At 46.0% G+C, this 20,629-nt stretch overlaps 1 protein-coding gene across 7 annotated transcripts in view; it reads right to left on the bottom strand.

Annotated features, from left to right (window-relative positions):
- Positions 1-10,804: 10,804 nt before the first annotated feature.
- The window catches only part of Pxylp1 (2-phosphoxylose phosphatase 1), a 57,606-nt gene continuing 47,781 nt past the window's right edge, over positions 10,805-20,629 (bottom strand). For all 7 annotated transcript variants that reach the window (XM_015486988.2, XM_048794551.1, XM_048794548.1 and 4 more), the window contains 2 exons: positions 18,113-18,252; positions 10,805-13,104 (listed from right to left, as the gene is read on the bottom strand). In XM_015486988.2, coding sequence (XP_015342474.1) covers positions 12,167-13,104; positions 18,113-18,252 — 1,078 coding nt within the window. In that variant the 3' untranslated portion in view covers positions 10,805-12,166. The remainder of the gene's footprint in view (positions 13,105-18,112; positions 18,253-20,629) is intronic.

Genomic DNA, 20,629 nt, shown 5'->3' on the forward strand with positions numbered 1-20,629 from the left:
TCTGGTAGACAAAGACATAGATAGACATCTTGCCTGATTCTAAGACAGATGCAGAGGTCTTTTCATGAGTGACTATATTACTCAGCATTTCATCAGAGACGAAAATACCCAAGAAGAACAGCTTAGAGAAAGGCTCACAGTTTCAGAGGTTCCGGCCAGGGTTAGCAGACTCCATTGCTTTGGCTTGAGGTGAGGAAAAACATCACGGCAGAAGGGCAGCAGCAGAGAAAAGCTTCTTGCCTCATGGTAGCTGGGAAGCAAACAGATAGCAGGGAAGAAGCCACAGGGAAGATGAACGCTTTTAGAGAAAACCCATGACCTACCTCCTCCAACCACAACTCACCCGCCTACAGTTTAGTCCATTCAGACTAAGATGGACTGATTAGGTCACTACTGTCATAATCTAATCATTTCACCTCTGAATATTCCTGCATCAACACAGGAGCTTTTGTGGGGGGGGGCACCTCATTTCCAAACCACAACAGGAACTTTGTGTGCTTCCAACTGAGTGCATTTGCAATGTGATGAGACTGCATATGTGGCTAGATGTCTGGGGACTCTCAGGTTACAAGGCAAATATATTACAGAGACAGACTCAGAGAAGTGTGAAATGTGCACAAAATTATTCAGAGCAAAACAATGCACATGCAGGCCCAAGGTACCAGATGTTTTTTGTAAATCTCTTTTAACTGTTTAGCTTAACACAAGACAGCTGGATTCCAGTCCATTCTGATGTTTTAAAATACATAAAGAAAAGAAAAGGAAGGAGTATTTTAATAGCCTTTTTAATGTAATTGTGGGCATTCTCTTTTGATACTACACTAAAATTCAACAAATGATAGCTTTTTAAAGGTTAGTGGTAATGTGAAATCTAGAACTACATCAATGAACTTTTTGTATTCCAGCGCATTAAAAATCCACAGGACTGGATTTTAGAATAGATTTTCTTACCCATGCATTATGGTTTTGTAACATGATGCATAAATCATTTGGAAAATTCTGATTCCCTAAGTGTAGTGTTTTAAAATATGTCCAGAGATCCTTTGATATTCCTCCCTTTAAGAGGTGGAGCCCAATTCCCCCTCTCCTTGATAGTGGGCTGCATACGGTGACATGCTTCTAATAAAAAGATTATGTGGTGGAAATTACTGAGTGTGACTTCTGAGATCATAAAAAGACACTGAGAGTTCCATCTCGCTCCTTCTCTCTGGATCACATGCTCTGGGGTAAACAGATTTCATGTTGTGAAGATTCTCAAAACTTTATACAAAGGTCCATATGGTGAGAAACTAAAGCCTCCTACCAACAGCCAATAAGAAATGAGGCCTCCTACCAATAGCCAGGTAAGCACCAGTCAAGCCATCAGAGGATGACAGTCCAGCAGACATCTTGACTGTTAACTGTGTTAGAAACTACTAGGTAAATGCTCACACATTCCTGACCCAGAGAAACTGTCAGATAATAAACCTTGATTGTTTTAAGGTAATTTGTTATGCAACAAAAGATATCTAACACAATGAATTATGCAGATCCTCTAAATACTTGCATGTTTCATTATTCAGTTTTCAACTCACTAAACTCATTTGCAAAAAAGTCTTAATTTTAAGAAGCTGTCAAGGTCATAGTGGCAGATACTTTTCAAAATTCTAATTTTTTTCTTGCAAGTCCAAATTTTGTCTTTGGCATTATATCATGTCAGTTGGTTTCCTTCTAGCAATGTCCTCACTTTGTTCACTTTTTAGAAAAATTCTACTAAATACTCACATCCAAGACATCTCTTGCCAGTTTTTTAAGTCAAAGGGTCCAGTTTAGCTAGCAACTCAAAACAACAGAATTACTTTACCTCAAGACATAGGACCTTGGTATGCAATGAAATTGCTTTATGAATATTTCCCATCTTGTCATACAGATTATTAAAAAGACATGTACTCTGTTCAAAATTGAATAAAGTGAATACTCTTTACAGTTTCATTAAAGATGTTCTTAAGTGAAACTGGCTTCCCTATTCCCCACCCTTAAAAGTATACCAGTGAAAAATACAGTCACATCATTGTTAGGCGCCACTGTGCTGATTGATTCCTGATAAGGTGCCAGCAGTTGTAATTTTACCACCACTTTGAATGTCAATACAGTGAAAAATGCAAATAACTAATATTATTGTGGAAATGATTTTGACATCATAGATGCCCTAGAAGAGTCTTAGGGATCTCCACTCAGGGAGGGATGGTATATTTGCAAGGATGGGGGGTGGGGAAGTCAGTTTCACTTAAGAACATCCTTAATGAAGAGTATTTGTTTTACTCAATGTTGATCCTTGACTATATGTCCTTTAATATTCTATGTGACAAAAGAGGAAATATTCATAAAGCAAGTCCACTGTATACTGGAGGAAAAGCCATGTTGTTGTTGCTAACAGAGGAAGTATAGATACCTCTGGAAAGTCTGTACCTCATGTACCTGTCTGATAGAGTACAATCTTGCTAGTGGTTGTCACTCTTTAGGAGGGATTGGGTAAGTGCACAGTTTAAAATATTTAGATAGACACTAAAATACTATAGGTTGTCTTTCTCATAAAGAAACATAGTTCTGAAAAATATGGTCTTCACCCTCCTGCTTAGTGACACATGTATTTCTTCCTTTTGAGATACAGTGATGGAGAAGACAGGTCTCATTCCCTGTCACTCTCTCACCCCTGTACCTCAACTTTCCTATTTCACAATCCAGTACCTTTCTTCTCCCTCCCTCCCTTCCTTCCTTCATTCCTTCCTTGCCAGAGGCTTTGAGCAAGGAGAAAAGTGAAAATAGCCCAGGGGCCTACATAGGCTGGAGTCTGAGGAATGAGACTGTGAAACTGGGTCTGGAGGTCTTGGAAAAAGGCTGACAACCTCTAGAACCCGGGCATTTGAGAATATGACCTGAGTGGACCGAGAACACAGGAAATCTGGGTTCTTGGAGACAGGAACCACAGATCTGCTTCCTCCCAGTTACTCTCCACACAAGTCCCCTCTGCCTGCAGCCACCACAAGTGGGAAAAAATGCCGTGGGATATGGGCGCCTGAGTTAGGAAGACAACAGGAAATGCGTTGGGGCTTAGGGAGGCCCGAAGCCATCCGGCCATCGACCTCTACCCGCTGGAGACGCCTAGGGGTGCGTAGGGAGCATGCACCCGCCGCGGGGTGACACTGGGGCAAGCCTCGTGCTCCACAAGGCACCGCGACGCCTCGCAGCTAAGATCGGAAGCGGCCAGTCCCTTCCTTCCAAAGTCCGGGTTCTCTGACTCACGAGCGACCCCTGGAGGTAGACACTCCGCAGAAGCCCGTACGGTTGCAACCCTCCAGAAACCGCCAGGTTCGCTCCACCTTCCGTCTACGAAAACGCAGGCCGTTCTGGGGCTGACGCCCCGCGCAGTCTTCTGGGAAATGGAGTCCTGCTCAAGATGATCCTGGGAGTCGTAGTTCCTACTGTTCCCCGCGCGCAGGCGCCTTCCCGTGGCCTTGCTGCGTGGGCGAGAGACGTGCCCGACTCGGAACGGTGGTCTCTCTGGCTCCTGGTTGGGTGGGAAGGGGTTACCGAGTGGGACTTGACGGACAGTTTTTGCCCATGATGTGGCCATTACCGCATCCTGTGCTAATCCCAGCGATGGGGACTTAGGGCGGTAGGTCCCCGAGGGCGCGAGGCCTCTGAGGCCAAACCTGAGGCGTAGGATAGGACCAGACGGAGGGATTGACGCGTCCAGGGCCGGGGCCTTGGGAGCCCCGAGGAGCAGGGCTCAGGCCTCAGTGAGCACCACTGCGACCTTGAAAGAGCCCGTGAGTCGCAGGAGCAGATGCGCGGTATCCCCAGGCCGAGGAAAGCCATTGTTGGTGTCGGGAAGGCAGCTTGTGACCCAAACTTCATTTAACCACCACTTTGGCTTCCCAGAAGGGTTGAGGGGAGGCCATTAGGACTGAGCAGTAGTCCAGGGAGCAGTGATGGAAAGGTGATGCTGGGGTGGTATGGACTGAGCGGATGATAAGGGATCAGGGAGAGAGAGGCGTGGAGAATTCCCAGATTTCTGGTGTGAGCGGCATGTCTGCGGATATTCTTATCCAGTGAAATTCTTATTCATAGTCTGTCTCAATTCATTAGAAGACCTGAAGGACTCATGGGTGAGCACACATGTGCAGATCATTCACAAAACACTGAGGTGCACACATACTGACCCAAACAAAGGCCGTTCCTTCACAGCCCACAGCTCACATACCTACACTTATGCTATTGCTTGTGTCCTCCAAATTTCGTGTGTTGGAAATTTAACCCCTAATGCAATGCTTTCGGGAAGTGGGACTAATCACTGGTGATTAGAATGAATGTCGTTTTCTGTGAAGCAGGTTATCTCCAGTGGATTTGTTACAAAAGTGAGTTTGACCTCTTGCTCACTTGCACATGCCTTCTCACCATGTGATGCCTGCCACCATGCTAGGATGCAGGAACAGCCCTCATCAGATGTGGTCCCTCGATCTTGGATTTTCAGCCTCCAGGACCACAAATCAAATAATTTTCTTTCCTTGTAAATCACCCAGTCTCTGCATTCTGTAATAACAGCAGGAAACAGACTAAGACACCTGGTGAACACACTGGTGTGTGAATATACACAACCACATAGCTATTTGTGATCACATACACATACTTCCTGCCCCAAACAAAGGTCCTGATAAATGAGTCCATTTCGGCTTAGAGATTTTGTGCCATCTTGGGCTAAGTGTAGCTTCCAGGCAAGAAAAACCTAGGTTAATTTCCTTAGGCCTGTCTAGAAATTTCACACACAAAACAGCCATTTAGTCTTTTCTCTCTCTTAGCCACCTTCCTGCCACCCTGGCTTGATGGGAAGGATGGAGAAATGAGGCTTGAATCCAGATGAGGCTTTGCCTATCTGAATGTGTTTGCTGAGATTCTTCCCAGAGCATTTGTTCTTAACACATTTTTGTGTGCTGGATTCTTTTTGAGAATCCAGTGAAAGCTATTAACTCTTCCTAGGCAAGCAATCATCTTTAAAGCCACACTATAATGAAAGCAAAATTGAGGCCCATCTGTGGGGCCCTGGTTAAGAACCTCACTTGAAGTAGATGAAAATGTCCCTTTCTTGGTTGCCATCTGTCTTAGCTCCATTCAGGCTGTCGCCAAATACCCTCTACTTTCTCTGTTCTTGTTTACCACTCAAAAAGCAGCTTCTTTCCCAGCAAACTGAAGCTCCCTCTGGTGGCCAGAAGGAGTGAGTTCTTATCTCCACCCATGTACATGATCTTCAAGCTTAGCAAGGACACACACACACACACACACACACACACACACACACACACACTGGGTCCAGTTGGTCTCACCCCAACTGCCTTTTTAATCCCTCTCATGAGCCAGCACATTAAAACTCAGCAAATGCTGGTTCACCCTGCATGTCAAACATATCTCTGCTCCACTTCCAGTCCTCTTTGTCTTTCCAGCCACTGCTATGGGTGACCAGTTCCACACAGACCTTAATCTGATAGAATCTGGAGTCTCCTGCTTCCTGCCCTGAGGCTTCTCTGATATGCTGTGGATAGAGCCAGTAGGCAAATGTTTTCCCCTTTCTTCCCCCAGTGAATAGTTCTGAGACATACTTCAGGAGCTCCTCAGGAGGTCCTGGGGCTGAAGCAGCCAGTCACCCATGGGGTGGTCAACTCAGTGGCATTCCCTCCAACTCTTCTTCACCCCGTCCTTCATTCCTGCTCTCTGGGATCATATTCCTTAGAGGATCACCCACACTTAAGCTTTTGTTTTTCCTCAGACTCTACTTTTAGGGGAGCCCAGATTAAGATAATCCATCGTTAAGATGATCCTACTTTCTTGGAAATGTTGTATTAGAGGGGGGAAAAGTGGGAAAAGTAATGGAGGAGCCATAAATATGAACATCCATAACAAAGCTGCAGGAAAGGGACCTTTCTCTAGAGTGGAATGGACCCTTGACTGTAGCCTCAGTGTCAATTTTCATTTATTCACTTGTGGGGCAGGGGCCATGGAGTCATGGGAGACAGAAAGTGTGTGCTAGAGGGGCCTGGGAGAGCTTGATAGTCTGGGATGATCGGGTTCTGGCCCTGGGTCTTCCAATTCCTACTGACTATGTGATCCTGGGTACCCATCTACCTCTGGGCCTCAGTTTCCAGTTGTAAGATGAGGATAATAAAGGCCTACTTCCAATGGTCACTCATACTGTGAGATGCAAGCTGTATCAGTTGAAGGCTTAGCCCAGTGTCCAGTCCATGGTGTGTGTTCAATTATTGGTAAGTCTTGGTATAAAAGCCTCTGTCATTAGCTGAGAACTGGCCAGAACAAAATATCTCCTACTGCTTCACATGTGCAGATGGTCACCTCTCAGTATCCACAGGGGATTGGACCTCCTCTACCCCCAGATACGAAATCTGCAGGTACTTGAGTCTCTCATATAAAATGGTGTAGCATTTGCATATAAAATATGCATATCCCCCAACACACTGTAAATTATCTCTGGATCATTTATAGTATCTACTACAATGTGAGCAGTTGTTATACTGCATTGTTTAAGGAACAGTGACAAGAAAAATCCTACACGTGTTTAGGACATTTTCCCCCCAATAGTTTTGATCCACAGCTGATGGAAGCTGAGGTTGGCAGAATCTGTGGCTGTAGAGGTCAGCTGTACTTAGCTTAGACAATAAAATGGTAGACCTCTTAAAGGCAGTGAGAAAAGGAGGAATTTGTCATCAATAGGTACATTAGCCCTTTCCCTGCCATACTCCAGTTTCCTGCCAGGCGAGCAGAGGTGTGTCTCCTAGGATTTGCTTACCCTCCATGCAGGTCAGTTCCCAGGTGTGTGTGCAGGAAGTTTACCAGGAGTGCTCGGAGCCACCACTGTAGAGGAAGCACCGTGAGGCAGAAGCCTCAGCCCACCCCAGAGAACTCTGATGCTGGGAGGGCTTCAGGTTGTCTCCAGGCCTTTAAATCCCTGCACGCCTCCTTCCGCCCATGGCTCTCTTCACCAGGGCAATTTCCTGAAAGGCTGGCAGCTGCACACTGCCAGCAACTGAGGCGAGAAGTCCTGAAGTGGGGGTCTGGGTGGGACAGCATCTACCACACCTCCAGCTGTCCTGGGTGGCTTTTAAGAGAGGCATTCACTGCCAGTTCTCTACCCAGAACTTGCTTTCCCTTTCTTCCTTAGTAAGTGGAGCTGATTTAATTTGGAACAGCATTAATAAGTAGTGTTAATACTTCGCAAGACTTCTTTGCCAAGGGACCCCCATTCTGAGCTGTGAGATGTCCTTGGGAAATCTGGGTTTCTGATGGCGTCATGGAGACATGGGAGGAAATGAAAGGCTTTATTTGTTTAAGCCACTGTATTTAGGTGTCTCTGTTGCATGTAACCAAACAGACCCTAATGGTTCAGAGACACATATCATACATCCTGCTTAGGAATATGATCCTTCAAGTTAAGAGGACACAGCTTGAGTCCTCACCTCTGCTGCCTATGTGGCACCTCAGACTAGAGACTCCATCATGCTTCCCTTTTCTATACTGTGGAAATCATAGTAGTACCTCTTTAAAAAAAATTTTTTTTTTTTTTTGTAGTTGTAGATGGACAGCACACCTTTATTTTGTTTATTTTTATGTGATGCTGAGGATCGAACCCAGTGCCTAGTACATGCTAGGCAAGTGCTGTGCCATTGAGCCACAATCCCAGCCCTACAGTAGTACCTGACTCTTGTCTCAACATATAACACTAGAGTCGTCAGCTTGTTCTAGATTGCTTTGGACTTTTTCAGGTGTTAGCACTGAAAGCCTTGCATTTGTGCAAACTCCTCAGTGGGGCAAATGGGGACAGCTGGTCAACCTATTTATTACAACACATCCCCAAACGGCCTTTGCAGAGGCAAAAGGGCCCTGAAAACAAAACCGGTCTTTGATTCTGCCCCCTAGTGGTTGAGAAGAATATAACACCACTGCCAAGGTAAGTTTTTACATTATGTAGTTCTTAACAAAATCAGCAAGCCACAGGTGGCTTCATGCAGAATTGGAATAATTCTAACCACTTAGACTTAAATCCACTCCTGCCATCACCTCATTGTGTTTTAGTGTTCATTGATATGCACCAGCAAATATTCTATCTGGAAGGTCTACTGCAAAGACTAAATGGAATAGTGTAAGTAAAGCGCTTTTCCCAGCCACACCTCTTCCTCATGGAGGCCAGTCTTAGCTGGCAGTTGGGTGTCAGAATCCAGGAAGGCCTGACCAGCCATGCTGATGAATTCAGCTGGTTCCTCTTAAGCAGAAGCTCTTATTACTCATCTGAGCTGGCTCCTGAGAGCCACCAACACAATCCAAACATTCAGTTCAGTGGCCTTGAGCATTGGGAGGGAGCTGGTGTCCAGGCCAGCCTCTGTGCTGGCCTCTATGCTAGTAAAGCCAGGACTTCCAAGTAGAGCCCAGCTGTTTCTGCTGTCTATTTGTGGTTGTGTTTTAACTCTCTAGGGCACCCAGCCTGGTCAGCACTGCTGGCTGGTCAGAGGCTTCCTGAAGAGCCGGAGAAACACAACTGTGCTGCCCTGCTCCCCCTCCATCGGCCTTAGAATTCCAGGAAAAGGAATCGCCTACATCTTCCAGAAAGTCTAATTCTGCCACACCCACGAAGACCCCCATGTCAGCTTAACTGTCTATTTGAAAGGCTATTAATTATTGATAGCCTATAATTAAGTTCTTCAGTCCTGTTCAAAGGGAATTTAGAGAAATAATACTCGAGTCGATCGGTACCTGTAGCTCCACTGAAAACTGCTCAGTTGGGCTAGAAAATCAGTAAGGCTTCTGGCCCCTGCTTCATTCTATGCAAAGCCTTATGGTCCTGTTTTAATACAATGGCTTTAAATTTCAATTTCATGCATTTTTAATGCGACTTAAAAATGTTTCATTTGTATCGTGGCTACTTCAACATAGAAATACCTCTAATACACTGTTAAGGGGAGCAAGTCAATGGGAAAGACTTCTAAGACATACTGTTAAAGGAAACCAGGTAATGAAAAAAATATATGTATTTTAACAGAAGCAAGTCATATAAGACTACAAAATGGTTTTGTTCCTATTTTTAACTTATATATATATATATTTCTGCTTTTATATAGAAATTTCCAGGAAAATATTTGTCAAACAATTCATAGTGTTATATCTGGAGGTTGAACTAGAGAATGTAATTCTGTGAAATACATATTTGGTCTTTGTCCCCATTTTCTCCTAAAGCCCTTGGAATATTCAAAGCATTAGTTTCTTTTTTGCCTACTTCAGTGAGACAGCTGACGGTGGGCAGCCCCTAGATGGCTTCCGCAGAAAGCCCGAGGCATGATTAGAGGGTTGGGACTTTTAGCTCCACTCCCCAACCTCCAGGAAGGGAAGATGAACTGAATGTTAATTGATGACTGGTGCCCAGTGACTTAATCAGTCATGCCTATGCAAAGAAGTTTCCATCAAATTCAAAGGAAGGGAAGGTTGGGGAACTTTCAGATAGCTGAACACATGGAGGTTCCTGAAGGTGGCAGGCCAGGACAGGGCACAGAAGTTCCTGGCCCCTTCCCCCTTAACTCATCCTCTTCATCTGTAGCCTTTGTAATGTCCTTAATAATAAATCACTAAACGCTTCCCTGGATTCTGTGAATCACTTGAGCGTGTTAATTAACTGAACCCAAGAAGGGGGATGGTGAGAGCCCCAATTTATAGTGGGTCAGTCAGAAGCACAGGTAAAACCTCCTGAGGTTTGCCATGGGCATCTGCAGTGTGTGTGGGGTGGTCCTGGGGACTAAACCCTCAACCCACGGGATCTGACACCATCACCAGGTAATAAGTTTGAGGACAGGATTGAACACCCAGCGGCAGAACTGACTGCTTCCTTGGTGTGTGGGGAAAACCTGCACACACCTGGTTTCCACAGTGTGTTGAAAGAGCACAGTGGGAGTCTGAGCCTTGTTCTTTCCCCTCTGACAAGTGAAAATGTCACTTCTGCAGTTGCTTTTCAGTATTATTTGATTATTTTCCAGTATGCATGTATTGATTTCAATCATAAAACCAAGAAAGGTAAATATATACATGTACATACCCAGAGTTGTCATGAATTAAGCCATTAGACTATGGCCTCAAAATTGAAGATTATGCCCCTCAACCTCAGGTCAGTGTTTTCTGTCTTTGCCATGGAATGATGTGGCTCACAACCGAGATTGGGGAGCATATTTTAATGCAGTCACAGGAGATAAAACATTACCTTCATTTTTGATATTGTCATAGCCAAAACATATACTTTTACTGACAGATGTTAAGAATTGATTTTTTTTTTTTTTTTGTACCAGGGATTGAACCCAGGGGCACTTAACTAGTGAACCACATCCCCAGCCTTTTTTATTTTTCATTTTGCGACAGGGTCTCATTCAGTTGCTTAGGGCCTCATAAACTTGCTGAGGCTGGCTTTGAATTTGCAGTCTCCTACCTTAGCCTCCTGAGTCATCGGGATTGTAGGCGTGTACAACCATGCCTCGCAAGAATTGCTTTTTTAAAAAAGTCTTCTAATTTGCTTTTATCTTTAAATCTTCAAGCTGTTTTTTAGCAGTTCTAATTCAGATATACTGCAAGTGGGTGCAAGAAATCTGAAGAGGCTTTAAATGCTCCAGAGAGGATATGATTCTCAGCACTAAACACAGCAGGTAAGATACATTTTAAAAATATTGTTTCTCACTTGGAAAGAACTTGAGCAACTTATGGGTACACACTAGTTGCACAGGAAAAGTATTCTTCAAAAATTTATTTATAGAAACAGATGTGTTCAAATGCAACATTGGACAAAATCAAGAAGGGGCTGGAATTCTACCGACACTGGAGATCTCACTTGGACTTTACATTTCTGTGAAGAGAACTAGCACCATTATTTCAAAATCACAGATTTAATAATAATTGCTTCTAATATATAAAATACCTTAGAAAGATTAATTATCTAGTAACAAAGTTCTAAAAACGTATTTAAAAATCAATCGGAATTTGCCATTTGAAACTGATGAAAATGGTTTAAAAATTGATCCAATTCTAGGACTTGTCAAAAGGAATGAGCCGTCATTAGTCTTTTGGAAAAAAGTGCCTGAATTCAGCTTCTGGCCTTCTTCCAACCACCAAGCAGGTACAGAAAATTGAATATTACTATAGGAATAAGAGCGTGTCTAAAACTGGTCTTAGAAAATATTTTCCCAGACTATAAAAATACTAAATGGAATACAAAAATTTCAGCATACACAGCAAATAGACTACAGCAGACAGATATTTCAAACATACTTAAAACTATCTTGTACCACAATCATCATGAACATCAAGTATTATTCTAGTCATTTCTCTATGATTTGTTCAGATTTGATGTTTTGTTATAGTGTCAGACCAGATTCTGTGTTTCTAGCAGAAGTTACTGGCGGAACCTTCGAATAATTCTTGGTATTCAGCTGGTTCTCAAAGTGCTGAGAGTGCAATTATAGTACAGCCTGATTTTAAATCAGGGGTCAGCACACTATACCCTGTGAGCCACCATGAGCCACCGCCGGTTTTGTAGGGCCTGTGCCCACAGCCACACTTTACTTCTTTATGTGTTGTCTCTGGTTGCTCTGCATTGCTAGGGCAGAGTTGAGAAGTGACAGAGATGGTGTGTTGCCTTTTGTTCTGCATGGTGTAAAATATTTACTCTCTGCCTCTCTCTCTGCCTTTTTATGGAAAAACATTGGCCATCCCCTGTTTTAGACAAATCCCTTCTGGAAATTTTTCTTTGGACAAGGACGAGGTAAAAGTGTCCAAGATTAAGAAAATTTGGCTAAGGTTTGCTGGTTCTATGGCAGGCCAAAGGAATACAAACTTTAATTGGCAACTTTGGATAGTGACTATTAACCTGGCATTCTGAGTGGTCTGGCTATGAAACAGTACCTCCTTCTTCCTGTGTACTGAGTAACTCACGTACCAACTTATAACATGTGCTTAGTGTTCAGCCTGGACCGCCTCTGTGGCTCCCAAACGCAAGTTTTCACCTTTAAAAATCAATATTCTTGTACCTTTACCGACAGAAGTAGAAGAGAACCCTGCCAGCCCTCAGTACCAATGTAGGCTGTACCATGTATCTTTAGACTCCTTCCCTGTGACAGGCATCGTGATAATTAGTACTACTGCTGTCCAGGGTCGCAAACATGTCCCTTTTGACAAAGCGGACCAAGTTCTCAAGAGGACACATGGGCTTGGAAGAACGCTTGTGGTGGTCCTGGCAGAAGAAGGTGTGGAATGTCACGTCGACTCCATTGTAGAGAATCCGCACAGAATGTTCGCTGGGCTTTTCTCTGTCTTGCCAGAGCTCAAAGATGAGCCTGGCGGCAAACCTCGGGAACCTGGCTTCCGAAAGGCCCAAGGCACTGAGAACTGGTGACAGAGTGACGTCGTGGGCAGAGTAGAGGGCAAAGACCTCATCCTTCCTGCCCTCAGCGATGCGCTGCATCCGATCGATGGTTTGATTGAGGATGGGGTGGGCGCCCAGCAGCGAGTACCCCAGGTACAGTCTCTTCTTGCGCCTCTCTTTCTCGTCCTCGATCTGGTGCATCTTGATCACCTTGAAGTGCTCCATGTCGAAACAGCCGCTGCTGGTGCAGGGGAAGCTGACGTTGTGGCAGAAGTGACAAAGCATGGAGTCGATGGGGTTGGCGGCCCGGAGCAGCTTGGTGGGGACATTCACGATCTTGGCCATCTCCCCGTAGGTCTGCTCCAGCTGGCTGTTCTTCAACCGCAGGAGGTACTGGCGACGCTGCTCCTTTTCCAGATACTGGTTTCTCACGGGGCAATAGCAGTTTCCAGAGCAGAAGAGCACACTTGGCTGGTGCCGGAAATAGATCTTCTTCCAGTCAAAATCTGGGAGGAAGCCATAGAGCAAGGCCAGCCCGCTCTGTAGGGTGCGGCTCCTCCCCGTGGTCTCTAAGTAAAGCTGGTCTGGGGACCAGTCGCTCGGCAGGAGTTTGTGTTTCTTTAGGTAGATGTCCCCCAGCAGCTGGCCATTCTGCAAATGCTGAACGACTCCTGAAAAACAGGGTGACAAAGGCCTTCCTTACCACCAGCTTAGCAAGGGGAACGGTGGCGAGGGGAGATCTGGAATGTAAGACAATGGGACGGAGCATGTGTCCCTACAATGCTGGGACTGCAGGAACGGGCTCACACCAGCTGGTAATGGGGGTTCACGGGGTGGGGGGGTGGTGAGTGGAATGGGCATGGCTTTTGGGGGAGCACAAGACCTTCTGCCACTCTCCCTCCTGCTGGGCTGGCTCCTTTCCAGAGAACAGCATTGTGACAGTCTGAATCGCCCAGCCGGGGGTCATCTAGGCTGTGACTGGCATGATCCAAGGACAGCTTTCTCCCTCCTGCCTGGGATACAGCAGTCCTGTGTGTGGGGATGGCTCCCCAGAATCTGGCAGGTGGAGACGACTGCTGGATGTCCCTCGCTGCCAGCAGACATTCCCTCCTTGACTCTTTCCCTCAGACTGCCCAACCAAAGGCTCTCTGCTAACCTGTTGGGGACACTCTGCCAAGATCTGCTCATCAACAAGGATGTGCTCTGTGTGATTTGGAATGATCTTTCAGAAATCCAGGAGAATATTTTTAAAAAGGAATGCTTATTGTGATCCTTAAAAAAAAAAAAAGTATGTTTATTGTGCTCCTTAAAGAAAAAAAAATAAAAAAAGAAGGAAAACACAGAGGCTGCATTTTGTATACAGAGACTTTGCAAGGGTGGACAAGAAACTAACACCAAGGTTTTCCCGGGAATGATGGGGGCACAGGAATGAGAGTGGATGGGGCATGGGTAGAAGCACGGACTTTACTTTGACAGTTGAATATCATTTTCGTTTTGCAATGCCATGGCACAATAAATTCACTTCAAAGAAAAATGAAAAAGATTTGTTTTCAAGCAGGAGAAGGCAGCCCAAGACAAAAGCAAGCCCTCCCTCCAGTCCGAAGGATGTGAGGGAACGTGATCTCAGTAACGGGTGTAAACCCTCAGAGGGCATGAGCCACACAACGGGACCCATGACCAGTGATGTCACTATTTAGATGCCAAATAGTTTGGACAGCCCCAGCCAAGACCAGGCAACTTAGGCTGGAAAGCCTGAGACAGGGGCAGTGTGTTGGCCTGGAAGGGCATTAGCTCGGCCACAAGCACAAAGGGTTCTGGGTCCCCCTGTGAAAGGAGAGCACTGAGAGCAGAATTCCCCCAGAGACCTGAGCTGGGCATCTGCAAAATGATTTGCAAACAAAGGCAAACCATGAATGATGAATATGAAAAATCTGAGTAGATTTTATATTCAAGGTGGAGTTCTTAACTGTGTGCTGGGGCTTTCTCGCCTCCACAAAAACCCAATAAAGAAGGCGTGTTACATCATTACTCCCATTTTCCTTATTTGATAGATGAGGAAACGAAAGTCCTGAGCCACTCGCACGAAAGTCAGGGCCCCATCTGGCCCCAATTTTGTGCTCTTAACCCTTGCTCTGTGCTTTCCCCTACATTTTCATGCACAAATATGAAGTTCTAGTCATTTAGGGCTTCTTCTCCCCTCCACATACAACTTTCTCTGCCTAGAGAGGCCCCCAGTCAACACCTGGCTCCATCTACCGCCTTTCTGCCTCTCCCAGCTCCAATTAGTATTTCCTTTCTGTTCCTTTGTGCTGTGGGACCTCTGTGACAACATCAGCTGCACTTGCAGAGAGTCTGCCACAGGCTAGAACCCTGGGAAGCTCTCGATACGCATATTATCTAATTTAATTTACTGCCAGACCCGCTGGGGAGAGACCAGGAGGCCCATTTCACAGGTCTGACTTCAAGGCCTGTGTTGATTGCCTAAGACCTGCAGCTTCCAGCTGCAGTTCCCTTCCAGCTTCTAGTTCTCTCCTTGTGTTATTCTGGAGTGGCCAGACAGACTTGAGTGGCCACTCAAGTGGGGCCAGACAGACTTGAGTGGTGGGAACATGAGGTTAAGGGAATCATTCTGTGAAATGGGCCCACTAAGCTGACCCCCACATGCTCTCTTTTTCAAGAAGCAATTTATCTGCAGCCTTGCCTGGCCTAAGTGGACAGGATCTGTCACATTCCTCAGCAAACTTCCTGTTACCCTCAGGAGAAATGCTGGCCTGAGATAACGTTGATAAAAGAAACCCAAGTTACCGTCAAATCCTGGAATTCAGGAAGATAAGGGTAATTCCTCCTAACCAGAAAATCTGTAAGAATTTATGGTTAAGAATACAATTAGAACTGGTCAGCATGGCCAAAGTGACCTAGAGTTGTCATGGCAGTGTGACTTGAAAGTCTGATGTCACATGCTGCCAGTCAAAGGTCAAGAGGTGGACCTAGGCGGGACTCTCTGGAAATTTCTCTGGGTCCCCCAATAAAACTGGAGGGCAGGAGAGGCACATTGTCCCTCTCCTCTCTGAGAGGAGCCACTCTCTCCCTTGCCCCTCCCTTCCAATAAATTCTTTCCTGTTTCTCTGAGTGGCATGTCTGAACTCCTTCTGACTTGAATGCAAGAATCAGGGTTTGAAGCGGGACCTTTGTGCTGCCTTAATTTCCTGAAAGGCCCCAGCCCTGTAACACAGCCCCAGGGATCCCTTTAGGACAGGCACCGAGAGGGCCTTGCTCATACTGGCTTTGCCGGCTCAGCCACCACCAGGGCCTCTCGAGCAGAGCAGGCGCCGAGGAGCCATCTGATGCAGTCACTGTGGGGTGCCATAAGTATGCCAGGAAAAAATGACTCTTACGACAGCCATGCATTTTTAAAGACATTGAAAATAGAAGATAAAAGTGACCATTAAAGAGAATGAAGGAACAGGAGTAAATGGGCCCTGAAAAAATGATTCCCAGAGTAATGCTCATTGACAGAACAAAGATGATGATACATCAGTTGAGAAGAAAAGTCCAAATGAATGACTGCCTCTAAGTGTGTGAGCTCCCCCTGCACCTAGCCTGGGCCACAGGCTGGATCCTCAGGCTGAGCCTCCTGTCCCCTCTGCTCGCTGCACAGTTATTCTGTCACCTTGACCCTCTCGGACCTCAGTGGAGTCTCTCTCTCAAGCTTTTGGCCTGTACATTCGTCTCTGGGTGTGGCTCTTACTGCTACTAGTTGGCAGACACCCAGCAAAAAGCCACAGTGAGAGGCAGGGGTGAGACAGCCTTTTACTCCCAGTCCCAGTCTCTGGAGGTCTGGCTGCATTCTTACCCTTGGACTCTTTGAGTCACCCCTGAATTCTTATAATAAATTTCCCTTTTCACTTGACTTGGTTTCTGATGTTCACAACCAGACAGTGTAACCAGCAGTTCTCAGCAAGTGAGGACCTGTCCTCAGGGAGGGCCACTCAAGTGGGGCCAGACAGACTTGAATCAGCACAGTATCAGGGAAGGGCCTTCCTGGGACCTCATGGGTGGGGACAGGGGGCTAGACACTCTTCACATGGGACAACCGTTCTGTCCCACACGACATCTGAATGTACCACAAGATACTCCCATGGAGAAAACCTGTTCAAACATTTTAGTCTAGAATATAACTCTGGCTTCTTGTGTCTACAAACATAAAATGACTTTTGGGTAACATTAACGTCCACTGAATTTCCAGAGAGGAGACATAAATTAAGGGAGATCTGTACTTTGTTCTGATTAGAACTTGAAGAGAATCCACAAACTAACATGTGGTGTCAATCATCTGCATTTGTAACTGTCACGGTCACCAAGGCATATTCAGGGAGGACACTTGATTACTCTATTTCCTACTGTAGCAGTTCCCAAGCATTTATATTTGATAGACACAGAGAACCTAGTTTCCTTTTGCTTGGTACAGCTGGGGCCCCGAGAGAACTTTTTAAAAAAATGAGTATCTAGAAGGGCTATATTATTTAGAACTTTCACTTCAGGATATTTGAGGGAGAATAAAATATTTGTGAAGAAAAGGGAGTGGTAGTCAGGCAGGATGAAAAGCCCTATTCTAAACTCACACACAGGTCATGCACGTGGTACTGGCTTTGAACCCAACTCTCCAGCTAAGGCAAGTCCTCCAGAGCCTTGTTTGCCCCTCTGTCACCTGCCGTCACTCCCCCAACAACTGTGGCTTTGAACACCTGGCAAAACCCAGCAGTCCCAACTCTAGGACAAAGACCCTCCTTCCATCTAAACAGAGGCCCCAAGATGCTGACAGAACGAGGGACCAGAGCATGGTGTCGGGCCTCTCCATATCCCCACGGAGGCTGGTGGCTGCACAAAGGTCCTTTGAGGTCCCAGACTGAAGAACCAGGACCCTGAAATGCCATTTCCTTCCCAGCAAATGTCACCCTGCAGCTAACTCAGTGACCTCCCCTGATGGTGACCTGACTGCACAGTGGTACGACTAGGCCATAGAGGCAGAGATAGGCTTCGTGAGGAGGCCAAACATCCTCCACGTGCAGTGGGAATCGCCATACCGTGGCTCCCTGAGGTCTGCTACATTCAAGCAGCAGTTTGGTTTGCAAGACATAAGAACATAAGGCTGGTCAGGTAAGCAACGGTCCCTCCTGGGTGGAGCAGTGTGCGGCCATCACGGTCATGGGGTGAACATTAAATGACAGGGCAAAATGCTCGTCAAATATTCTGATGTCACAAAGCGGGTCAGAGTGTGTTAGTGACATACTGCTCTATGCGTGCGTGCACACACACACACACACACACACACACACACACACACCCACAGCAAGAAAGGTCACCACTCAGGGTCTGCTTCCTTGGTGACACTCTGGTGCTTTCTTTTGGTTTTAAAATCTTATCAATTCTCTTCCTGAACATGCATCACTTTTGCAGTAAGAAGAAAAGTCATTTTTCTTCTTACTGCTGGGTCATTATTTACAATCTCAACAAAATGAAATTCTAAAATAAGCCCAGTGTAGCCGATGTTTATCAGCTACCTGGGAGTCTTGGAGCACCTCGAGGTGAGGGTCGATTCCCCTCTGAGCCCCATAGCACCTCACCCAGAGTATCGGTTCCTCATGTGGGTGAGGGGAGGGGTGGGGGGCGGTCACGTACCTGTCTGCGTGAGCTCCCCCATCTCACACAGGGCATGGTTGGGGTAGAGCGGCATAGAGTTCAAGGGGCTTTCGAAAGAGGATCCTGATCCTTTGGACATGTGATTCACGAAAGCTTCCAGTTTAGGGTGGTAAGGCTTCCTAAAGAGAAGACATGGAAAACTGACGGTCAGAGTGCGTCACACACAGCCCGGACTTCACATCCACACCTTTCTCACCCCCAGCAACAGGGTCTGGTTCAGCCACTTTTCTTTTTCTTTTTGTACTGAGGATTGAACCCAGGGGTGCTTAACCATTGAGCCACATCCCCCGCCCCATGCCCCTTTTACTTAAAAAATATTTTATTTAGAGATAGGGTCTTGCTGAGTTGCTTAATGCCTTGCTGAGTTGCTGAGGCTGGCTTTGAACTCAGGATCCTCCCACGTCAGCCTCCTGAGCTGCTGGGTCCATCACTTTTAAATTGCAATTTCATTATGACTCAACCACGGGAACATTCTCTGGAAGGTCAGCCCGAGCCCCTCACTGCACCTAAGGTGGCCCTGTGGGATTTGTCTTTGTCCTGTTCCAGCTTTCTCCCTACTGGGCTGCTCTTGGCCTTCCCTGGAGGCCACCCAAAACTACGCGGCAGCCCTGCCCCAGGCAAGGGGTTGTCCTGTTCTCTCCCTTGTCACTTGCCCTCCAACTTCCCAGATCCTTCCACTTGGTGCTTCTTTGTCTCCTTCTCCTGCATCCCTGGGTTCTGGCCTCAGGCAGCTTCCATCTGGATGGCAATGGGCCCTCACCAGCCTTCCTGCAGGTTAACTGTACCCTTTCACTGTGGTCTTCTCCATAGCCAGAGGGATGGACCTCAAAGGCACCTCTGCTGGGTCACTGCCCTTCCACATTGCCACATTCAGGAAAGAGCTGCGCACGGGCTGTTCTGGCCCCACCTGCGGCTCCCCACTTGCCCAGCCGTGTTCCCTCCAGCAGTGTGCCCTGGCCACACAGGGCCAACTGGTCCTCCCAGCACATAGCACACCCCATCCTTTCCCACTGCACCCCTTCTACAAGTCCTTTCCTCCTAGAAAGTCCACCCAACCTTGACCTAGCTGACCCTAACCTTTACTTTTTCTGACCTCTGGAAACTGAACGAGACATCCAAGGTCTCTGTAGCTCTTTATAGTTCAACATGCATTTTGCACATATGAATGTGGAGTGGTGAGGAAGAGCTAAAAAAGTTTGTATATGAGGTCTGAGATGATCTACATTTCTGTACGGTCAGTGAAGATATAATTTACTTTCAAAGTCACTTCCCCTGAATAATGAATGACCTATGAGCATATGAACATTTTCTTTGAATAATGAAATGGCCCATGAATGTGTCCACATTTTCCAGCTGAACAAAAATGAACAGAGACGTTCACAACAAAACTACACAGGGACCAGTGAGAAGCCAAGATAAAGCTTTCTAATAGCAAACCCCTGCTGTCTGAAAGCCCAATTAACTTTGGTGATGCTTTAAATATTGCTGCCAAAATGCGTGTATTATCTTTCAAAAACATAAAGCCGAAAAAAAAAATCCATCTTTTAAAAAACATGTTTTAAATTGAGAGACTATTAATCCTGACATGCAGAAGAGTTTCATAAATCACCCTGCATGGCTTCAGGGAATTATGCCTTTCCATAAAAACACAGAGAGAATTTCATTTTTCCTGAGGTTAAAGCACACAGATGTTTGCAAACTAGGAAATGAAATGTGCCCAGACTGACAATGAGGGGCATACGCAGATCCACAGGAACAAAGGCTGACCATGGACAGGAGTCAAGTTTCTGCTCCAGCTCATCATTTCAGGTTGGTGATTTCTGAGGATCTGAGACAGTTTTGCTGCCAATTTGAGCAATGGGGGAATTTCACTACTGAATGTTTGCTGAGATGCCCTAGGTTTTCAGGGCCTCTGGTTGCTTAATGATGCTTTGATAGCTAATTGCATCCATCACTGCTACTTTTATTGTATGGAAAGACAAAGATTCACGGAGGGGAAAAAAACTTCACTTCCAAAACAGATAACAGGTGGCTCAGTGATTTTAATAGGGGAAGGACTAGGTAACTGAGTCCCTGGACATGTTCCCACCTGACCCCCTGGCCTTGCCTCCCTTTGCTACAGCTCCATGGAGCCCAGAGGACACCGAGCACAAGGTAGATGTGCCAAAAACACATGGGGATGGATTCAACTGTGAAGTGTCTCATCCTCATGCAAACACCAACCCTGAACGCCAAGCCCTCCATGATCTGTAGTGACGAATACGATGAGTTCCTGTAGTGTTTATTAAAACATGCAGATTTTGATGGAAATCTTAAAAACAAAGGCCATCGTGGGTGAGAGTGCCAGTGGTACATGAGGATGGTAGAATCAACACCTGGAAGGAAACTAGAGCCCTGATGACCAGGTAGAGCCAAGGCACATGACTGGGAACATTTATCTCATATCTTCACCCAAAAAAGAGATGAACTCTTTATTATTTAAGGCAATGCCTTTTT

The sequence above is a fragment of the Marmota marmota genome, unplaced genomic scaffold, assembly GCF_001458135.2.
Source record: "Marmota marmota marmota unplaced genomic scaffold, marMar, whole genome shotgun sequence".
Lineage (NCBI taxonomy): Eukaryota > Metazoa > Chordata > Mammalia > Rodentia > Sciuridae > Marmota > Marmota marmota.